The sequence below is a fragment of the Geotrypetes seraphini genome, chromosome 11, assembly GCF_902459505.1.
Source record: "Geotrypetes seraphini chromosome 11, aGeoSer1.1, whole genome shotgun sequence".
Lineage (NCBI taxonomy): Eukaryota > Metazoa > Chordata > Amphibia > Gymnophiona > Dermophiidae > Geotrypetes > Geotrypetes seraphini.
The window spans coordinates 123,769,612-123,792,951 of record NC_047094.1 but is presented as its reverse complement, the minus strand read 5'-3'; the positions used below and the strand labels follow the sequence as shown (position 1 = coordinate 123,792,951).

The 23,340-nt window shown below is 43.4% G+C and overlaps 1 protein-coding gene across 1 annotated transcript in view; it reads left to right on the top strand.

The window, feature by feature from the left end:
* Positions 1 to 23,340, top strand: part of ATP4A (ATPase H+/K+ transporting subunit alpha) — a 160,848-nt gene that overhangs the window by 63,571 nt on the left and 73,937 nt on the right. The window contains exons 2-5 of the mRNA XM_033914374.1: positions 6,297 to 6,560; positions 11,304 to 11,435; positions 11,831 to 11,890; positions 20,025 to 20,228. Of these exons, the coding sequence (XP_033770265.1) occupies positions 6,549 to 6,560; positions 11,304 to 11,435; positions 11,831 to 11,890; positions 20,025 to 20,228 (408 nt within the window). The 5' untranslated portion in view covers positions 6,297 to 6,548. The remainder of the gene's footprint in view (positions 1 to 6,296; positions 6,561 to 11,303; positions 11,436 to 11,830; positions 11,891 to 20,024; positions 20,229 to 23,340) is intronic.

The window sequence follows — 23,340 nt, the reverse complement described above, 5'->3', positions numbered from 1 at the left end:
TATCCAGTCTTCCCATCCATGTCTCCTTCTTAGAGATCTTATGTACTTGCCAACGTTTGCTTGAATTAATATAAAGGTTTCGTCTCCGTCACCTCTACAGAAGCCCGTTGCATGAATTATCTTTTCTGTGAAGAAATAGTTCTTCAGTACCTTTCACTTTTATCCTATGCCCCTTCATTTCAGAGCTTTCTTTCAATTGAAAGAAACTCAAACTTTGTGCATTTATGCCACAAAAATAATTTAAAATATTCCCTCTCCTACCTTTTTTCAAAATGTATTCAAGTGTATTCAACACTGCTACCCAGTACCATGTCAAGCTACAGCTGCCCGTTCTGTGACTGGCCCAATAGTTCCATCTATCACACACATTTCATCACCTCTAATTAAGAGGAGATGGGGGACTGGGAGAAATGTTTGCATCATTCCATATTGGTGCCATATACAGCTGGACCACTTGCATAAGAATAGAAGAACATCAGAATTGCCATACTGGACAGATCAAAAGGTCCATCAAGCCCAGTATCCTATTTTCAACACAGGCCAACCCAGGTCCCAAGTAACGCGGCTGCAAGGTTAATTTGCAGGGCTAGAAAATTTGACCTCGGTTGAAGAAATTGCACTGGTTACCTGTGCGATTACGTATTATTTTCAAAACTCTTACTTTGGTGTTCAAAGTCATTTACCATGGGATTCCTTGGTATCTATCACAAACTATGGCAATCTATCGACCGCGCAGAACTTTGCAATCTGAAGGTGTGATACGATTGGCTCTGACAGACTTCTCAAAAATGCATTATGAGAATACGAGAACTTCTGCCATTTCCATCATGGGAGTGACACTGTGGAAGAAATTAACTGGACTGCTAAGGGTGCTATCTGATATTCAGAAGTTTTAAAAAAAATCCTTAAAACTACTTTATTTCTAGAAGCTTTTCAATTAAAGATGTGTCATTTAATGCTAATTCTAGGCTTTTTATGATGTAATTATCCATTTGTAATTTAAGATTTTGTATAAGTTTTGTCTGTTTCACTTTGTGTATTTTACCTAGGAATAGGTGGTTGATAAATTCTTTAAATAAATAAACTAGCAAAATCCCAAGTAGTAAAACAGATTTCACGCTGCTTATCCTACCGTGTTTCCCCGATGGTAAGACACTGTCTTATTTTTTTTGGAAGGCCAAAATATGCTCTAGGGCTTATTTTCGGGGGGATGCCTTATTTACCCTTTCATGTCCCCTCTGTATCTCTATCCTTATTCAGTAGGTCCTGCTTACCCTTTCTCTTCTTTGTGTCACTATCTCCATTTTCAGCTTTCCCCCCCTTTTCCTTTGTTACTGCACCCTGTAGCTAGAATCTTTCCACCCTCCCTCCACTCCGGCCCAGCCCAGTATGAAATATTTCCTTTTGTTTCCCTCCCCTCTCTCTTTCTCTCTCTCTTCTGCTCCCTCACCCACGAGTCCTGCATCTGGCCCTCTCCCTTCTACCTGCACCTGCAACACCCCCCTGCTCCGCGGCTCTCTTCAGCAACTTGTCAGCAGCGGTGATCAAGACAAGCTACCGACATCGAGGCCTTCCCTCTACGAGTCCCGCCTTTGTGGAAAAAGGAAGTTGAAACAAGCGGGACTCGCAGAGGGTAGGCCCCGACGTCAGAAGCTTGTGTCGATCGCTGCTGCTGAGTTGCCGAAGAGAGCCGCGGAGCAGGGGATGTGGCCGGAAGCAGGTAGAAGGGAGAGGGAGATAGGAAGGCTGTAGATCTCCGGAGCATGACACCGACCCCGGCCAGGATGATTTCTTTTTCAGGCGTGCATCTTACAAGTCCGGCGTCGCGGCAGGAAATAGCCATGCTGAGCAGTGAGCTCAGCACTACACAGATGAAAGCCTTGCTTGCTGATTGGTCCGGCGGCACGGACCTCCAGGGTTTCAAGACAAAGTTGGACAAGTTCATGCTAAACTGGTGAGACTGGACTCATTTGGAGCACTGGTCTTGACCTTGGGGCTGCCGTGTGAGCGGACTGCTGGGCAGGATGGACCATTGGTCTGACCCAGCAGCTGCAATTCTTATGTTCTTATGTTCTAAATGTGGAAAACTCCTGAATTAAGCTATGTGATAAAGAAACATGGACCTGATGGGCTGCTGCGGGAGCGGACTTCTGGGCGCGATGGACCCCTGATCTGACCCAGCGGAGGCAACTTCTCATGGTCTGATTCAATTTTGAGGGAAAATGTTTCATCGTACGATTTAAACATAACTAGTTTTTTCCCATGAAGTTGAGATTTTCAGAAATGGGCTATTCATATGTTGTCGAGGAGGATTAGGAAAGATTTAAGCAGGGCTGGCTCAATGCAGGACCCAGGTGAGACACTAGCTCAGGGCACCAAGCCTCAAGGGAGATCAGTAGAAGCAGGTTCCACATCTCCAGCATGTGTCTCTCTATCCCCAGGTCCAGCAACCACCCCCCCTCCCTCATACCACCCTACTCCTGTCTACCTGTGAAGGCAGTTTTCCCCTCCCAGGCACTGACAGTCTCTCACCTAATGAAACTCACCCTAACCTGCCACACCCCATCCCCTTTGGTCCTACTTTGTGCAGGGGCGCAGCAGAGGGAAGATGCCAGGTGTGGGTAGCATTAATAATAATAATAGCTTTATTTATATCCCGTCATACCTTTTCCGTTCAAGACGGTGTACAACAACAGGTGCTGCATGGACAGCGAGATGGCATTACATCAGTTAGAATTGGGAAGGAGTAGAAAGACAGTTGAGTGAGGGGGGCGTAAGGGGGAAGGAGGAAGGAACATGTAAGACGAGGTAGGTGATGGGCAGAATCGAGGGATCAGATAAATTTGTCGAATAAGTGGGTTTTTAGTGATTTTCTGAATGAGTGGTATGTTAGTGCGTTTAGAATTAGGCCACTTAAGGTGCTGTTCCAGATCCTTGCTTGAAAAGAGAGTGTCCTGTTGAGGAATCTTTTGAATTTGCATCCTTTGGGAGAAGGATATGTGAACAGTAATGTTCTGTGAGAGAGGCGGAGGTTGTCCTGTAGGGTGAGGTGTTGTAGGAGGTTGGTGGGAGCGGAGCTGAGGAGAGCCTTGAAGCAGAGGCATCCAAATTTGAAGATTATTCTGGCCAGTGGAGTTTCTTGTAGTATTGGGTTTTTTCACACCAAAGATTTTTTCACACCAAAGATTGCTTGGGAGGGGAAAACCACTTTAAAAAAGGTAAACCAGGTGGGGATGGGGGAAGGTGACTGAGAGAGAAAACAGAGAGAAAAAGGGAGGGAGGGAGGCGGGTGCACACTGATGGGGGGAGAGGGTACTGCTGAACCAAAAGTTGCTCAGAGTGCCATAGTCCCTTGAGCCAGCCTTGGATATAAGTGTTATAAAAAATGTGAGAATCCTTCCTGTTTTAACTGTTCTCATTGCTAGAAAAGTAAATAAATCAAGGATACTGTTGTTTAGAACATCAGAATCCCTTCCCAGGGCTGGCCTGATCTAGGATTACCATATTTGTGAAGTCAAAAGAGAGGACACATGACTCTGCCCCTGACCTTGGCCCTGCCCCACACTTTCTTCCCACCAGTCTCTCCCCTGTCCCACCCCACCCTCAGCTTTCATCCATTTCCTTAATCCCCCTTCCCATACCCTTTTAGCAGGTGCTTCTCTCTCTCTTTCTTTCTCTGTCCCTCTCTCCCTCTCTCCTTCCAACCCCCTCTCATGTGTGCTTCTTTCTTTCTCATAGCCCCATCAAGTATCACATTGACATATGTAAAATACAGTATGAATGCAACACAGATATAGATGTTCATCCTATGCAGGAAACGCACTGATATATATTAAAGCACGAGTACAGCACAAACAGAGGAAGAGATCTTCATCAGAGCCCTATCCATGTGTCACACTGATACATGCAAGGCATTAAAACAAATGCAACAATAACTTTAAAATTTTTTTTGAAAACAATCAAAATGATAGACTAAAAAACAAAACAATTACATAAGCTGGGTTTTACTAAACGGTGCTAGAGGATTTTATCACAGGCCAATGAGCTAGGAATCCTATGAGCGTCGGAGCATTTATCTCACCATGCCGCACTAAAAATCTCTAGCACTATTTAGAATAAGGAGCCCATATATTTTTTAGACCTCCATACATTATTCATTCAATTTTTTTTATTGTTTTTCATAATCTATCAAAAATAATGAAACCTCTCTTTGTATATTTTGAATATTATTCGTACTACTCTGTATCTCCTCCTTATAGGAAACCATTCCTCATCCCCATTATAATACATAGATTTATCATACAAAACTATATAAAATCAAATAAACAAACAACAAAAATACACAAAATATGGCGTCATTCATTTTTTTTAATGTAAAAATATATATATAAAAAATTATGGATATATGGAAATTGTTTAAAAATATATAATCACTGCTTTTTAGTCTTTTGTCATGCGTTAAACATACGTATAAGCATTATAATAACATAGACTGATGAAAAGTAGAACTTCAGAGCACCATGCACTTATTGCACTGATACACAGAGGAAGAATACAGCACAGACAGCTGAATTTGTCAGACCTCCATGCAGACATCACACTGATACATGTAAATTAATATGGTCTGCTGAACAACAGTTCATCACATTAATATATGCAAAGCATGAAATTTGGACATGATATTTCTGCCCTTAAATATTGAACACTTCATATATCTAGTCACAGTTAGTAATGCTGAACAGTGGAAGTGAACTTGTCTCTAGACAATTACAGGTCATCAGAGTCTTGGTCTCCATTCAGCTTTATATATGGACTTATAGTTCTGGTTTGCCGTGGGAACTGCAAGAAGCTACTTAAAATGGGGCTAATCCCTCCCCCCCCTAACAATACTGTTAGTACAGTATAGGGGGTAAAGGACTTCTGAGCATAAGAGAGAAGCAGGACTTAGGAGTGATCATTTCTGGCCAAACAGGTAGAAAAGGTGACCGCAAAAGCCAGAAGGATGTAGGGTAAACGGGAAAATGAATGGCTAGCAGGGAAAAAGATGATAATGCCTTGACTTTGTATAAGACTTTGGTGAGACCTCATTTAGAATAATGTGTATACTATAGTTCTGGAGACAGCACCTTCAAAAAGATATAAACAGGATAGAGTCAGTCCAGAAGGCAGCTAATAAAATGGTCTGTGGTTTTCATCAAAAGCATATAGGAACAGACTTAAAGACCTATACTTGCTTGAGGGGAGGGGGGTTTGGGGATAGGGGCGCCTTGTAACCTGGGAGGACATCAGAGTCCAGTCCTCTTAGGGAGGGGGGCCTTGTCTTATTTACTTCAATTCTTGTCTGCCATTTTTAATTTGTTGGTGTGTGGTTTGTTCTTGTTAATAAAAAAAGATTTAAACATTAAAAAGACCTATACTTTGGAAGAAAGGCGGAAGAGGGGAGATATGAAAAGATGTTTAAACACCTATGTGGCATAAACACAGAGATGAGTCTCTTTCAATTGTAAGGATGCTCTGGAATGAAGGGGCCTAGGATGAAGGAGAAAGATTGCTCCTGAATCAGTCCCCTAAGGAAATACATCTTTATGGAAATGGTGATGGATGTATGGAATGGCCTCTCAATTTAGGTAGTAGATATGAAGACTGTACAATATTTGAATTCAAGAAAGCTTAGAACAAGTACCTAGGATCTCTGAGGGAGAGGAAGCGATAGTAGTTGGTATGGATGGGCTATTGATGAGCAGATTGGATGTCATATGGTCTTTATCTGCCTTTTTTTTTTCTCTATCATTTTGGGGGGGGAGGGGGTTGTTTATCTATCATTTCTGTAGTGTGACTAGCACATCACAACCTAGGTTTTTATATAAACCCAAGATAGTTTCTTCAGATGACTGCATAGGTAGTGTTTTTTTTGTCTTAGAAGTTCCTCACTTCTGACTTCTTTCTTTAACAAATATTTTCTAAGTTTGAAAAGCCCCCTACATCCTGATTAAGATGTCTAATTTTAGGGAGGCTCAGGACTCTACTGTCAAAACGTGTGTAAACTTCTTTAAAATGTACTTCCTAGCTCACTTCTGAAAACACAAGTGCACTAACATGTCCTTTTGGCTTAGACCATGGTTGATAGCCTAGGCAAATCCCCCTCACTTTGTCCCAACATACCTGGAAGGATCTGCTGACTTTCCAACTCCTTGTTAACCTTGTCTGGTAGAGAACAAGTGCTGGGCAGAGCAAAGGACAGTCAAGGTGAATGGTGAAAAGAAACTTTAATCTATTTGTTCCTTGTGTTATCGCAGCTCAGAAATCTGACACCATCAGTGTACGTAAAGAAGAAGTGGCCTGTGACAACCCCTTGCCAGACTCTCCTAGGAGGAGGAGGCAGGCAGGCAAGCTGGGACTTTATAAGGTGCTTCCCAAGTCCTGCCCGTTTCCTGTGGTTCAGTTACGTTTTGGTGACCCACCAACCAAGTCATTGACAGCTTCTTCCTCACTTCTTAAACCCTACTTGGACTCAGATTTTTCCCAAAGTCTGAGAAGAAGAAGACAAAATGGGGAAAGCGGTAAGTTATGTTGAATATTAAATATTGTAGATATTTAGGGCTCCTTTTACTAAGCTGCGTTAGGGCTTTAACGCACAGAATAGTGAGCGCTACAGTGCCGTGTGCGCTAGATGCTAATGCCAGCATTGAGCTGGCGTTAGTTCTAGCCGCGTAGTATGCGCTAAAAACGCTAGCGCACCTTAGTAAAAGGAGCCCTTCGTATTCATATCCTATTTATTGCTACATAAATCATAGGCAATAAAGTATTCAACACAGTGTAACGCAGGGATCTCAAAGTCCCTTCTCAAGGGCCGCAATCCAGTCGGGTTTTCAGGATTTCCCCAGTGAATATGCATTGAAAGCAGTGCATGCACATAGATCTCATGCATATTCATTGAGGAAATCCTGAAAACCCAACTGGATTGCGGCCCTCAAGGATGGACTGTAATGGGAATGTTTTTGAGTATAAAAAGCTCAGGGTTTTATCTGATGTAGAGGAAAACTTAGAAAATGTCATAAGATGAAAACATCTTGTGTAGCCCTTTCAGGACCAAGGGACCTATTTGTCCCATAACTTTAAAATCCTATAAATTTTGATTGGGATAGTCTACAGTTCTAAATTTGATATGTACGGATTCCATATGATACTGCCTTTATGTAAACAAACTGGTTCCGACATTCATTCATTAGCGTCGTTGCCAGATTGACGAGAAGATTCACTTGCCACACTGTCCATAAGCCAGAAGTGTGATTTTTTAAATAAAAATAATGATATTTCACAAAAAAAATCAATTTTTTGGCATCTGCAAGCCCTTTTTACCATAAAAATGTCGTCAAAACCACAAAAATTGGCCTACGATCCTTATGGTCCTGAAAGGGTTAATGATGAATAGACAGCTGCCTTGGACTTGGAGCTCCCTGAGCTTTGGATGCTCTTGGGATAATTTTAATAAGGTTTGCTGGGCAGTGGAGTAGAATTTCAGGAGAGAGGTCCCCATTACAGCCAAAATATATTCTTGCTAACTAAAGCCCTGGATATTGAGAATTTAGATTATGTATCATGATTTAATTATTATTTATTTGAGAAATTGTTGCATTATTTAACAAGCATATCATCTTGTACAGAAAGTGCAATTAAGAAAACATAATATTAAATACAACATTAAAAATACTTTCTATCCAAAAAAGAAGAAATAACTCTCAACTTAATCGCACACTAGTCCTCAAAATTAGGATCCAAGACTTAAGAAACGGAGTGATTTAAGGATACAAAATAACAACTAAAGGAAATCACATTATCTGATGCTGAAAAGGAGCTAATTATTCCTTGGACGCTGATTTTCCTTCATTCCCAAGGCGCTTCGTGGAGAGGAAGGCTGTCAAATGAGCTGGTTCAAAGTATCATGATTTATTTATTTATTAGTATTGCATAATCCGGCATTTGTTTAAAAAAAAAAAAAATAATAAAATAAAGATGGTATTACCCATATTTAAGGAACTGGGAGAATTTAAAAAGTGCCCAGAGCCTGCAAAACTGTTGAAACCTTAGTCCTTCTGCAAAGGGTAGGCTAGTTCAAAATTGTGCTGGGAAATGAAACGTCCAGGCCTAATGTCCAATCCTGACGGCAGGTGCATCACCCACTCATTCCGCTGCTATCGCAATTTGGAGGCCAGACATTTCTGAAGCCCCGCCTTTGTTTCTCATGGCATCCGGGCATTTCAGGTCTGTAGGTTTAATGAGCTCCGTAGGGAAAGCTCAAGTCATCAGCCCTTTCCCATCTCAAGCCCAGCCCAGTGGTACCGGTTTAGGTGTTGAGTTGTCTCTAGTACAGACAGGTGAAGAGTCACCCAAAAGGGGTAAAACAATGCAGCGTTCTTTCAGAAGAGGAACCAATGAGTTTATTATGAGGATGGAGTATTGAGGAAAAGATACTTCTTGTTACTGAAAATCTTAGGGCTCCTTTTACTAGCGTGTTTAGTGCACGCACAAGATTAGCGTGGGATAGCCGAAAAATTACCGCCTGCTTAAAAGGAGGCGGTAGCAGCTAGCGCATTTTAGCAAGCACTATTCCGCGTGTTAAGGACCGAATGCATCTTTGTAAAAGGAGCCCTTAGTATTTGAATTTAGGCATGGTATTTATTTATTTAAGAAGAGATTCACCCAAGATGGTGTACCGCAGGTACAGTTTAAAATATGAACATATAACCGTAGAATAATCAGATAACAGAAAATGAAAAAAATGTCAGTATAATACAAATGATATAATAGAAAACTTTGAAACGAATCTTTGGTAAAACAAAATCAGAATATCTGTATTTTATGATTTATAACACACAAATATATTTGTGTCACTGATTTATATTGTATTTTCTGTTTAAATGTATGTTGTCAATTCAGCATTAGAGGATGGAGAAGAGCTTGTTTACCTATAACAAATACTTTGCAGTCTGATATGGGCAGCTTCAGTGACTACTGCGATTTATCATTTCTATAGTGCTACTAGATGTACGCAAATATATGCAGATACTGTCTCTGCCCCTAGCGGGCTCACAATCCTGTCCAAGGTCACATTGAGAGGACTAGAACTGAGACAATGGGAGAAAAATAGCATGCTTAGAGACATATACGGGATGCCCACAAAACATTCCTTGCTTTAAAACGGTTACAAAATCAAAACTTATTGGAATATGTTTATAAATGAGATGACAGCAAATATGGTTGGCAAGATCTTACACAATTGCTTGCACTTTCACCCTTATAAGCTGCAATTGGTACAGAAGTTACAACCTTCAGACAATGCAACGCGACAAAATGACCAGGTGTTCCTCAAGTGGCCCCCGAGATCACTGGACATTACTGTTTGTGATTTTTTTTCCCTTTGGGGGGTATGTGAAAAGACAGAGTGTATGTACCTCCACCACCCGCAACTATGGATGATCTGCAGGAACGCATCACTAAAGCTATAAACGCGATCATGCCAGATATGCTTCGGAGAATCTGGTCCGAGCTCGATTATTGCATTAATGTTTCTGAGTAACAGGTGGGGGTGCACATCGAGTGTATATAATCAACAGATGCCATATGAAATAGAGAATGACACGGTGGCGGTTTACCCGCGGCCACCGCATTTTAGCCGCGGGTCACCGCCGAAAACGGGGAAGAAAACTAGCAGTCGCTGCGGCGACGGGGACAAGGCCATTCACCGCCCGCGGGGCGGTGAATGGGTCTTGTCCCCGCAGTGAGGCATGAAGGATCGCGCGGTCCCCGCAGCTCACACCCGCCTGCCCAATCGATTCTAGTGTTTAGCCAGCTCTCTCCCTTCTCCTCACCTTAGTTTGTAGATTTTCTTTTTCGGCGACTCGCACGCTATCAGAGAGCCGCGCACCCGCTGCTGCTCAGTTTCGATCTTCTGCTCTGACGCAACCGGAAACAGGAAGTTGCAGCAGAGCAGAAGATTGAACACTGAGCAGCCGCGCGTGTGCGGCTCTTTGGGAAAGCGTGCAGGTCACTGAAAAAGAAAGCCTGCAAATTAAGGTGAGGAGAAGGGAGAGAGCTGGCTAAACACTAGGATCGATTGGGCAGGCGGGTGGGGGCTGCGAGGACCGTGCGATCGCTAGTGTTCCCGGCTCAGACTGTAAGGAGGGAGTGAAAGGGAAAAGGATTCTGGGCCAAGGTGATGAAAACGGAAAGAAAAACCCACAGCAGGAAAGAAAGGGAAGGACAGGCAGGTGAGCCAGATGCTAGAAGCAGGGGGGGGGGGAAGAAAGAGGGAAAAAAGCTAGATGGGGTTGAAAAGAAGAGACACACTGGTATGGAAGAGGAAGATAGGGGAAATCTGGACACAGGAAGGTAACAGAAAGAGGGGAAATTATGTGCATGGGGCATAGGGACAGAGACAAAAAGGGGACATGCCATGGGGATGGAATATGGACACAGGGGGGGGCAATGGCAGATACATAGGGGAGATATTAGAAAAGTATATAAAATCGTACCCGTTTGAGGCTTTTATGTATGCAGCGGTGACGGTGACGGGGCGGTGAATGGGGTTGCAGTGGCGGTGACGGGGCGGTGAATGGGGTGGCAGTGGCGGTGACGGGGCGGTGAAGGGAATGGCGGTGACGGGGCGGTGCAGAGGATGGTGAGACGGGGACGGGGCGGTGACGGGGACCAATTTTTTCACCGTGTCATTCTCTAATATGAAACTTTATGAGTTGATGAAACTGTAGCCTCAAAGGTGAAAGAATATTCCAATAAATTTGGGTTTTGTAACCATTTAAAATCAAGGCGTGGTTTTGTGGGCACCCTGAATTTAACCACCATCTCCTCCTTTACATTTGTTTATCTACACTTTTCATCCAAAAGTCCTCAAAGCTTATTTTATATCATTCTATTAGTAATGCAATACAATAACCCCAGAAAGAATTACAAATTCATCTATAAATAATAAAATATAGTAACAGCAAAGCCAATTGCATGCAAATGTTTTTTTTCTTGAATGTAAAGTGAATTTGAAATGATGAGAATCTCATATGTCATCTTTTACTAAGCCAGGTAGAGGTTTCTACCAAGGCCCAGAGCGCTAAATGCTCTGACACTCATATAATACCTATGAGCATCAGAGCATTTAGCAACCTGAGCCGCAGTAGAAATCTCTACCATGGCTTAGTAAAAGAAGGCCATGGTGTATATGTTAATGGTGCATGTTTTTTTGTGTGAATGTTTGTTTCTAAGGAAAGCTGAGCCAGATGTGATTGTTTTCACAGGATAAGTATGACTTGTACTCTGTGGAGATGGATAAACAGGAAAATGGAGACCTGGATGTCAAAATCAAGAAGAAGCAGAAAGGGGTGAAGAAGAAAGAGAAGTTGGAAAGCATGAAGAGGGAGATGGACATTGTGAGTACTGGAAGAAAGGAGGGGAACAAAACAGAGAGCAAGGAAAAGGAGGGCAATTTTATTTATTTAAAACTTTTATATTTCATTTTCCTGGGTCTAGAGCCATTCAAAGCAGTGAACAGCCAAGGTTTTAGGCAAGCAAGTTGCCATACCCATAATGGGGGATGTATAAATTGTATTGGCCTCCATCTAGCGGTGAGAAGTGAAAACTGCAGTAGATGGAGAAAGATGACAAAAGACAGAAATATTTCACATATTAGGAAATATTTGAGGCTACAAAGAGGGATTACTGTTCTGTGCTACCTCCTCCATTAGGTCCAGCAAAGTAAGATCTAATAATAATTAGCTCATATCTTATAAAATAAGTCTTATCTCTTCTGTCCATTCTCTTTCAGGATGATCATGAGCTGACTGTTGAAGAACTGGAGCAAAAATATCAGACTAGTGTAACAAAAGTGAGTCTTACGAGATGAGGTGGATGGAGGGTTGGACAAATTAAAAAAAAAAAAAAAAAAGGGAAAAATATCTGGGAACCAGAAGAGAAACAGGAAGGAAAATAGGAGAAAGCAGAGAAAGTTTTGTCTAAGGAAAGGTGAAGTTGTAAGACATGAAAGTCTCTGCATCCAGTGTTAAAAAGACTTCATTGGAGAAGTTGCCAATGTTTGTTTAATAGCACATGATATATTGCCTTTCAGTGGGGACAAGCAAAATGGTTTACAACTCAAAACTCAGAAGCAGAAAAGAACCGCAATCAAAATAGGAAAGCATAAGACACAGATCAAGCACAGTACCACAAAGATTTTGAGACAACATGAAAGAATGGATTGAATAGAACTACAAGGTTGCAAAAGCTAAAACTCTTCAGGTCCTCTCAGTAGCATATGTGACACCCGGGGCCCATCATTTTTTGACACTCCACCCCCATCTATATGAAAAATATGATTTTTAGTAACAATTCACATATCGCACAAGAGTGTACCTAGGAAAAGGCAGCATCTTAAACACTGCAGTGAGCACTAGAACACCAACACATACATTGTAAAACTAAACAAGCCAGATCCCGCACAGTCAATTGATCCTGCAGTCAATGCCAACTGAAAACTATGTTCTTTTCATACACACAGAACAGAGATACACCCTCACCCAATATGGAATAATCATAAACTAAAAATAGAAATATGTAGACAAAAGTTAAACTGAACCGCCAAGAAACCAGACTCTGCATACAATGCAACACCACAACACCACAAAAACAGTAACACATGTCCTCTAATACTGTGCAAAATATAAAGATAGTAGATGTAAATTTGAAAAAACTGATACATAACAATCACCACTTTACAAATTAACAAATAAAAATAAAACAAATAATGAGAAATAAGAAAATACAATTTTATTGGACTAATCCATTTTTCAATTAGCTTTCAGAGGCCAAATCTTTCTTCAGAACAGTACTGTTATGGTATCCTGTCCTGACCTGAGGAAAAGGGTTTAGTCCAAAAAATTGTCTTATTTCCATTTCCTATTTATAAAATTTTATCAATACAGTTACAATACTACTTGATTTAAGTAAAGCAACAAAAAATCTTTCTACCTTTTGTCATTTCTGCTTTAATCATCTTCTCTTTGCTCTCTTCTTTCTATACAGTGTTTATCCTCTCTCCCTTCCATGCAACATCTGCCCTCTCTTTACCTCTTCCACCCAGCTTGTGCCCTCTCTCTCTCTCTTTAACCCTTCCATCTACTGTCCACCCTCTCTCTGCCCCTTCCATCTACTGTCCACCCTCTCTCTGCCCCTTGCATCCACTATCCACCCTCTCTCTGCCCCTTGCATACACTGTCCACCCTCTCTCTGTTCCATATGGCATCTTCCTTTTTTCTATGTCCCTTCAATAAACTGTATATCCTGTGCCCTTTCTCTCCTTTGTACATGATTCATTTTGGCTTCATCCCCTCCCCTATGCTCTGGCATCTCTCTCTATTCTCCTTTTCTTCCTTCCTTCCCATTCCACCCCATGGTCTGGCATCTCTATCTCCTTTCCTTCTCTCCCCCCATGACCCGGCATCTCCCTCCTATCTCTCCCTCTGGCACCTCCTCTCCTTTCTTTCCCTCTGGTCTGGCATTTTGTCTCCTTTAGTTTCCCTTCCTTCCCCCCATGCCCTGGTATTTCTCTCCTCTCCTTCCGTCTTCCCCTCCCACTCCATTATCTAGCATCTCTTCTCCTTCCTTTCTCTCCTTCCTTCCACCTGGTCTGGCATCTGCCTTCTCCTCCTCCCCTGACATCTCCCCCCCCTCCATGATCTGGTAGCTCCTTTCCTTTACTTCCATGGTCTTGGCATCTCTTTCCTTTCCCTTCCCTGGTGTTCCTTCTCCCCTCTCTCTCCCCAATTGGGTGCAGCAGCAGCACTTCTCTCTTGCCCCTCCCCAATTGGGTACAGCAGCAGCAGCATATCTCTTCCCCCTCCCCCTTTGGATGCAGCAGCAGCAGCATTTCTCTTCCCATCGGCGGAGTCACAATCTTCCCTCCATTGCTGACCTCTTGCTGCTCTTCCTTGCTTCGGGCCTTCCTCATTGCCGAGTCCTTCCTTCGTGGAAACAGAAAGTAGGCAGGACCTGGCAGCCAGGAAGGCCCGAAGCAAGGAAGAGCAGCAAGACTAGTTTTAACTTCCCTCCGTCGCTGACCTGTCTCCCTTAGCTTCCCTCCGTCGCTGACCTTAGCCCTAGTGAACTCATGCTCCGGGGCTCGAACGTGTGCATGCCAACTTCTCTTCTCCTCCCCCCCCTCCTCGGAACGTAACTTCCAGTTTTGGAGGGAAGAGAAATGAAGCTGGCACGCACACCTTAAAACCCTGAAGCATGAGTTCACTACGGGCTAAAGTGGGAAATCGCCAAGCCGGTTAGAGGCGGGGGTTGTTTTTTTAAAAAAATGTTGAGCAGCGGCAGGATTCGCGATAGATGGCAGCCGAGCAATCATCTAAATTAGCCAGGCGCAGCACCCGGCTAAAAGGCCCTAGGGCAGTGGTAGACAAACTCATTAGTCAAAAGAGCCAAAATCAGCAGTACAACGATTAAGATTTTTTTGAGAGCCATACCCCGTGCCCGCTTGCGCTACGATGGCTAGGTCAACCTGACTGACACCCCGCACATCTGCACGTAGTCAAAATCGATTTGTAGCAGAACCTAGAGAATGACAGGGGAAAAAATTTGTCTCCATCCTCTCCCAGTCAGCTCGGTCCCCATCCCCACAAACCACCTGATTCCATCCACACAAGCCTTGAATTGTTTTATATTGAACTTATTATATTAAAGTATAAAAAGAAACAATATTCTGTACAATTGTGAATTTATAAATCAACGTCTTCTCCCCACTCTCTGTTCCCAATTTCTCTTCAGCATCCTCAGCCCACTCTCTCTCCACTTTCCTTCAGCGCATGCACATAAAAACAAGCAAGTAATTTTATATCATTTTCATTCTATTCATTCATAGAAATTAAAGTCTAAATAATGCCAGTCACATAACAAAACATGATTTTACAAAAATAATTCCCTGAACAGTCAAGCCTGCAAAGATTACTAGATGTCTTTCAGCAGCTTCCCTCCCTCTCTCCCCCTTACCTTCGATTCCAAGTCAAAATGATCTACCAACAATAAAATTTTAAAAACACAAAGCACACTGTACGCAGAGAAAATGTTAATTATCATTTATATTCCACAGGTTTTCAAAGAGGTCAAGGTAGATGACTTTTTGCAATGTCACCTCAGTAACAACTATACAAAAATAGACAAATATACCCCTCCCTTTTTACTAAACCGCGATAACGTTTTTTAGCGCAGGGAGCTGCGCTGAATGCCCCACGCTGCTCTCGACGCTCATAGGTTCCCTGCGCTAAAAATCGCTATTGCGGTTTAGTAAAAGGGGGCCATAGTGCAAAATATAGACAGCATATATAAATTCTCAAAGCGGACACATTTTGATCACTAAATTGAAAATAAAATCATTTTTCTTACCTTTGTTTGGTAATTTCATCAATCTCTGGTTGAACTTTATTTTCTGTCTGTGCATCCAATATTTCTTTCCTTCTTTCAGCCTCCTGTATGCTTCCTCTCCTCCAGACCTCATTCCCTCCCCCAACTTTTTCTTTGTTTCACCCTTCCCCATTTCTTTCTTTCTCTCTCCATGCCCCCTTTCGTTTTGTATGTCTGTATTTCTCTCTCTCTCTCCGTGCCCCATTTCTTTCACCCTGCCCCTTCTTTCTTTCTCTCTCCATGCCCCCTTTCATTCTGTATGTCTGTCTTTCTCTCTCTCTCTCTGTGCCCCATTTCTTTCTTTCTTTGTTTCACCCTGCCCCCTTCTTTCTTTCTCTCTCCATGCCCCCTTTCTTTCTGTATGTCTTTCTCTCTCTGTGTGCCCCATTTCTTTCTTTCACCTGCCCCCTTCTTTCTTTCTCTCTCCATGCCCCCTTTCTTTCTCTATGTCTGTCTTTCTCTCTCTCTCTCTCTCTCTCTCCGTGCCCCATTTTTTTCTTTTTCTTTATTTCACCCTGCCCCCTTTCTTTATGGCTCCCTGTCCCCCCCCCTTTCTTTCACCCTCCCCTCTCCCATGCCACTGCCATTGGGAATATGCTACCACTGCCACTGGGGAATAGGCTGCCACTGCCGCCATCGGGAACAGGCTGGCGCCAAGTTCTCCCTGCTTTTCACCACGGGGCTGACCAACTCTTGCCGCCCGACGTCAATTCTGACGTCGAAGATGACGTTCCAGCCAGCCAGGCAGCGATTGGCTGGCCCAGAACGTCCTTTCCGACGTCAGAATTGATGTCGGGCGACAAGAGTTGGTCGGCCCCATGGTGAAAAGCAGGGAGAACTCGGCGCCAGCCTGTTCCCGATGGCGGCGGTGGCACTCAAGTGGCTAAAGAGCCGCAGTTTGCCGGCCTAGGGAGAACATTGGAGGGTGGCCAGCTGTGCACTCCCTTGGGGCGTGCACCTGGGGCGAACCACACCCCCCTTGGTATGCCACTGGGTCCTCTGACTATTGTGTTTATTGAGTTTCTATACCGCTACTGGCTGGGGAGTCAGTTCAGAGCAGTTTGCTTGGGCTTTTGCAAAGGTGGTACACTACATGAGTTTCTGTAGAGATGCTACCACACAGAGTTACAAGGAGCTTCTGTGAGGTGTTACAATACATGGGCTCTATACTGAAATATATGGAACGCTGTGGTAATGTTACAATAGAGTTATTAATATTGGCATCATAGGCAGTGGAATGCTGATTTGTTTTGGGGGGCCCATGAGTTCTGCCCTGGCACACGACCTCTAAACAGCTCCCGAGTCCCCCACCCACCTCCTCATAGACTGGTCAAGCTAGTGAGGAGGACTGCAAACTAAGTTAATCAAGGGCCAGCTTTCTCAAAGTAGGTCCTAAAGGGTCATAATGCAGTCAGATATTTGCAATTTCTACAATAAATATTGTGGTGAAGCGCCGCCTACTGGACAGCTTTGGCATTACACGTGTCAGCTTGCACTTGCCTCAGAATCTAAGCAAGTCTTCTTGGTGACCTCTGCATTGAATATGTCACTGGAGACAGGAGATTTTAATATTCATGAACAAATTTACCCCTCCCCCATACAAAAGCGTGGAAGAGGTTTTTAGCGCCAGCTGAAGTGCTGAATGCTCTGCGCTGCTCCGATGGTCATAGAGTTCCTATGAGCATTGGAGCAACACAGAGTAGTTAGCGTGCCAGCCAATGCTAAAAACCACTTCTGTGCTTTTGTAAAAGTGTGTGTGTTGGGGGGATGGGTTAATAATTTAAAATATTTGATTGTTTCTAATATTCTAGTTCCCCCTGAAACTTATCAGAGAGTGGCATTCTTCAAACCTTTAGTACTATTCTCATCTCTAATTAGGATTCAGCCTAAGCTTTTACCAGAAAGTCTGCAGTTGTGCAAACATGTCAGAAAGAAAAAACTTTAGGGTCATTGTCCAAGGAAAATTAACCAGGAACAGCTTCTGCCCAGTTGTCCTGCTGACCAGTTCCCCACATAATATTAAGTGGCACTTGATTGGATATTGTTGTGGCCCTATCTGGTTAATCCAGAGAAAACCAAAAAAACTCTGTGGAGCGACGATGTTCCCAAATGGACTTTATTAAAAAGTATCAAAGTTCCAAAGGTACACTAAAATCATCCACATAAAATAATTCCTTTAAGGCTCTTATGTGGATGATTTACTTTTATGTGGATGGAATTATTTTATGTGGATGATTTTAGTGTACCTTTGGAACTTTGATACTTTTTAATAAAGTCCATTTGGGAACATCGTCGCTCCACAGAGTTTTTTTGGTTTTCTCTGGATTTTCTTCTTTGTGGATATTTTGGGGTCAATTCCTTTTGTTTTTTGCCTATCTGGTTAATGCCAGTGCAGTCTGAACAGAGCAGAGGTGGAGCCAAAAGTCACCTGGGTACCTTGTTGTTTTTGGTTTTATTTTCAGTTTTTTTCTCCCTCATCTTTCTTGGTGAAGTACAAATTTGTCCTTTCATTCTCTTCCCCATGCTAACATGCTTGGTGCAGAGAGAAATCCCTTGCATATCATGTATTATTGCTGAGAATGATAGACAGAAAATACAGACAGTGGTGATGACTGCTAGGTGTGGAACATTTCCAGTAATGATCATTAAGAGTAATAGTGAACCAGAAATAGGGACCAGTTATGTAGATTTTAAGTACCTAACTCCCTGGCTTTATGCTCTCCCCTGCCTGCAGACACACATGTTTGATAATGAAAGCAACGGCTTGCTGTATCAAATTTTTGGTGACACACTTGTCTGCTCTTGGTGTCACAAGTGTGTCCTGATACACTAGTTGACAACCACTGTTTGAGAACAAAAAAGGCAAAAGGGAAATATGACAAAAGCATCTAGCAAGTTTCAATAAGATTTCAAGAGGAAACATTCTTCATAGAATGAAAAACTTGAAGATAAGGGGACATCAAATGAAGCCAAAGGGAGGAAGGTTGACAAGAAATATGAGAATACACTTTTTCTCCGAGTTAGTACTGCAGAAATGGAATAATAGGAGTTCCCCACAAGATATTGAAGGGAATTGACTTAGTAGAGAAAGAGAGATTGTTCACCCTCTCCAAGGTGAAGAGAACGAGAGGGCACTCTAAAGTTAAAAGGTGATAGATTCCGTACAAACGTAAGGAAGTTCTTCTTCACCCAGAGAGTGGTAGAAATCTTGAACACTCTTCCAGAGGCTGTTATAGGAGAAAATACCCTCCAGGGATTCAAGAAAAGGTTACATAAGTTCTTGCTGAACCTGAACGTACGCAGGTAAGCCTAGTATCAGTTAGGGCACTGGTCTTTGACCTAAGGGCTGCCGTGTGAGCAGACAGCTGGGCACGATGGACCACTGGTCTGACCCAGCAGCGGCAAAACTTATGTTCTTATTGAAAGAAATCAAGTATGCATTAGACAGACAGAAAAAAGGTAAATCTATAAAGTGGTGCCTAAATACAGAGCATCTAATTCAGATGTTACTCATTCCAGTCCCTGAGGTCCACTTGTTTTCAAGATATCCACAATGAATATGCATGAGGGAGATTTGCATACCAATGAGGCTATAGACGTCAGAATGGGAGAGGCCAAAGAGGCCATGGTCTCCCCAAAGATTGGCCTGCCCTCCCACCCATTTCTCGGCTTTATACTGTAAATCTTTGGGCTGCTGCCACACAGCATGAACGAGTAGGCCTGTCCTGGAACCCTTCATTCTACTTTCGGGGGCAAACCTGCTCACTGACACTACATGGTGGCTGCCCGAAGATTTAAAAGTACAGTGCCAGAAGGAGGTGGATGGGGGAGTTGGGAGCTGGGGAGAGGCCATGCCATAGCTGGGGCTATTGCGGAGCTCCTGCGTCCCCCTGAACCAAGAAGTGTTCACGCTGCCTATGGATGAATATAAATTTTTTTTTAAAAAGGGCACTAGATGTAGACTTACAGCCACACTTTCCCCATGCCTGTGTCTAGGTACTGTCGCAAAAATGTTTTCAGGGCAGTCTTGAATCTCGTACACTTCCAATTAAATGTGAGGGGCAATTGGCTCCACAACATAGGAACCAGAAATAAAAAGGCTGATTGCCATGTAATCTCAAGACCAGCAGAGGGATGTGTAAGCATAGGGTATTATTTGAAAGAAGGAAACGTGTTGTAGAGATGCTAAATAGGGAAGGTAGCCAGCGTACATATCCTTGTAAGTAAGGACAAATAGTTTGAATTGAATTTTGAATTTAACAGGGAGAACATAAGAACATACAAATTGCCGCTGCTGGTCCATCATGCCCAGCAGTCCGCTCACGTGGCAGCCCTTAGGTCAAAGACCAGTGCCCTATTTGAGTCTAGCCTTACCTGCATACGTTCTGATTCAGCAGGAACTTGTCTAACTCTGTCTTGAATCCCTGAGCCAATGGTATTGCATAAGAAGTGGAGTAACTCAATTAAATTTAGGAGATTGGTACAAATGGGAGACTTGGTGATCCATTTGGTCTTTGTCTATCATTACATTCTGTTCTGTCTCCCCTATCTTTTGTTTTAAGGGCTTGAAAAGTAGTGTTGCAGCAGATATCCTCATGCGAGATGGTCCTAATGAGCTGAAGCCCCCTAAGGGAACTCCGGAGTATATAAAGTTTGCTCGACAGCTTGCTGGTGGTCTGCAGTGTTTGATGTGGGTTGCTGCAGTCATCTGCCTCATTGCTTTTGCCATCCAGTGTTCCCAGGGAGATCTCACCAGTGATGACAATGTAAGTTTTTGAAGAAAACTCAAGAGATGTCTTGAGGGAACAATGGTGGGGGGTGAAAAGGGTCTTGAGGGAACAATGGTGGGGGGTGAAAAGGGTCTTGAGGGAACAATGGTGGGGGGTGAGAAGGGTCTTGAGGGAACAATGGTGGGGGGTGAAAAGGGTCTTGAGGGAACAATGGTGGGGGGTGAAAAGGGTCTTGAGGGAACAATGGTGGGGGGTGAGAAGGGTCTTGAGGGAACAATGGTGGGGGTGAAAAGGGTCTTGAGGGAACAATGGTGGGGGGTGAAAAGGGTCTTGAGGGAACAATGGTGGGGGTGAGAAGGGTCTTGAGGGAACAATGGTGGGGGGTGAAAAGGGTCTTGAGGGAACAATGGTGGGGGGTGAAAAGGGTCTTGAGGGAACAATGGTGGGGGTGAAAAGGGTCTTGAGGGAACAATGGTGGGGGGTGAGAAGGGTGTTGTGGTCTTTAAGAAGTGTTAGTACAAAATACCTTATTTAGAGTTATTTGATAATTTCACGGTACAAGAGAGGCCAAGCCTGTGCTAGTTTTGCTGCATGGTGCATATGAACTTGTAGTCCCCTCTTTCCCTTAGCAAACCAGAAATATGGGGATAACTGGGACTGGAGATAGTGGACACTGTGGATGAGCAGACTGGATGGGCCATTTGGCCTTTATCTGCCATCATGTTTCTATGCTTCTATCCCTGAACAAATTCAAGTCCAAACTAAAAACCTTCCTCTTTAAGGGTGCTTACCAAACTTGAGAAGAGATTTTAAACTCAGCTAATGTGTTCCGCACTGGCATGGAACAAGAAACGCTTCCATGAAGTGACCTCCCTCCCCCATTGTCTTTTCCACTACGTCTTTCCTCTCCTCCCTTTTTTTTTTTTTTTTTTTTAGCTCGATGTATTTTTTTCTCTCCTGTTTTCAGTAAGTTTTTTGGTCTCATCTTCCCTCTCTTATTTTAAGTTATAAACGCTTTATTGTTTTTAAATTAGTATTGTAAACCGTCTAGGTATTTCTTGATAGATGGTATATCAAGTACTGAATAAACTTGGTTTAGCCTGTCCATGATGTCTGTCACCTTCCCATTGACTGTTTCTTCTTCCTGTATCACACCATCAATTCCTCTTCGAATGGCATCCTCTTCTTCCTCTTGCTCCTACTACTCACCATTAGAGTCTTCAGGTTCCCCCATTCTGTATGACTTCTTTTATTCTTTCCAACTCAAAAGAATTTTGGAAAGAAATTATACACAAGGGGTTAAAAATATCTGTTCATTTGTCTGAGAGAAAATTAACTCCAAAATTAAAAGAATGGGACCATATTTGATGTGGGAGGAAAACAATAAAGTCCACAATAAAATGAACCAGTCTATTTGGTGGGGGGTGAGAAGGGTCTTGAGGGAACAATGGTGGGGGGTGAAAAGGGTCTTGAGGGAACAATAAAGTCCACAATAAAATGAACCAGTCTATTTTTATTCAAGTAGTAACATAGCATCTGCAGCATGGAAACACTGATAAATTGAAACACAGTGGTTAGGGAATTGCTCCTTTCATAGTGTCCCTCCCCTGTCCTATCCTCTCCCAGTCACCGCCACGCACATATATACACACACACATCCCATGCACACATTTGTAGACATATAAACAGACACAATAACATACATATGGACACATATATATTCAGACAAGCAGAGGGTTGGTAAATTATGCTATGAGGCATGTTCTACATGCTTTCCCCTACCTTCTTATATCCCCACTGGGCTGGATCTCGGTGATTAAAATGCATATTTAATTTTATTTGTTGTAAGTTCTAGTGTCAAACCTAGTGAATAAACCTATGGGGCTAGATTCACTAAAGATAGCGACTCAATCACTGTTGGCAGATTTTCCAACTATCAAGTTTACATGCAAATGATTTGCACAGAGGTGCAAATCATTTGCATGCAAACCTACTGATTCAATCACTCAATGAGCAATTGACACAATGCAGAGCCCTAACAGTAATGACAGAGGAAGCAGCCTTCTGTCACTGCTGTCTGGCTTCTGCTTTTTTTAAATGGAAAAGATGTTCTGCACACCATCTGTCCCATTAAAAAAGCACCCCCACCCCCACGCTAGCACTCCCGGGCCACCGGTCCCCCTCCCGAAACAAAAAAAAATAGCAGGAAGGATGCCCACTCCCTCCTGTTTGGAAAGACCTCCACCCTCCCCTGCCCCTGAAGAAAAAGGCAGGAGAGATGCCCCACTCCCTCCTGCCCCAAAGGCACCCTCCCGCACGCTCCATCCCCTGAAAAAACAGCAGGAGTTACCCACTCTCTCCTGCCCGGAAACACCTCCCCCCAAAGAAAAAGGCAGGAGGGATGCTCATTCCCTCCTGCCACCGAATGCCCCCCTCCCCCACACCTCTTGCTCCTCCCAAAACAACACTGGGCCTTAGGCCCTTCCCTGGTGCATCATGAAATGCACGGGGAGAGGCCTAACGCCCTGATTGGCTCAGATGCCTCAGGCCCAGTCCATGAGAGAAGCCTGAGGCATCTGAGCCAATCAGGGCCTTAGACCCCTCCCCATGCATCACATGATGTACCTCGGAGGGGCCTAAGACCTAGTGTCGTCAAGGAAGAAGCCGAAGGAAGTTCCTGATTGGCTCCTTCCTCAATGACACTGGGCCTTAGGCCCCTCCCCAGTGTATCACATGATGTACCAGGGAGGGGCCTAAGGCCCAGTGTTGTCACAGAAGGAACAGGAGCAGGAGGTGTTTTCAGTATCTCCTGCTCCCTACTTCAAGGTATGGGGGAGGGGGGCATCTAGTGGCAGGAGGGAGTGAGCATCCCTCCTGCCTTTTTCTTTAGGGGGAGGTGATTCCAGGCAGGAGGGAGTGGCACCCTGTTGTTTAAATGTTAATTACATCCTTTGAATTCTATTGACAGTGACAGCTAATTCTTTCCAAACCAACAGAATGTTTGGGTGGGGGGTCTCTCCATTTAAACTGTTCATCCCTCAGAGGGCATACACATAAATACATTGTCAGAAGATTTGAAAAGAATTCCATAAGTTATGTTTCCCCCACTTGTTAAATGTAACAATAAAGCCAACATCACTGTCATTAC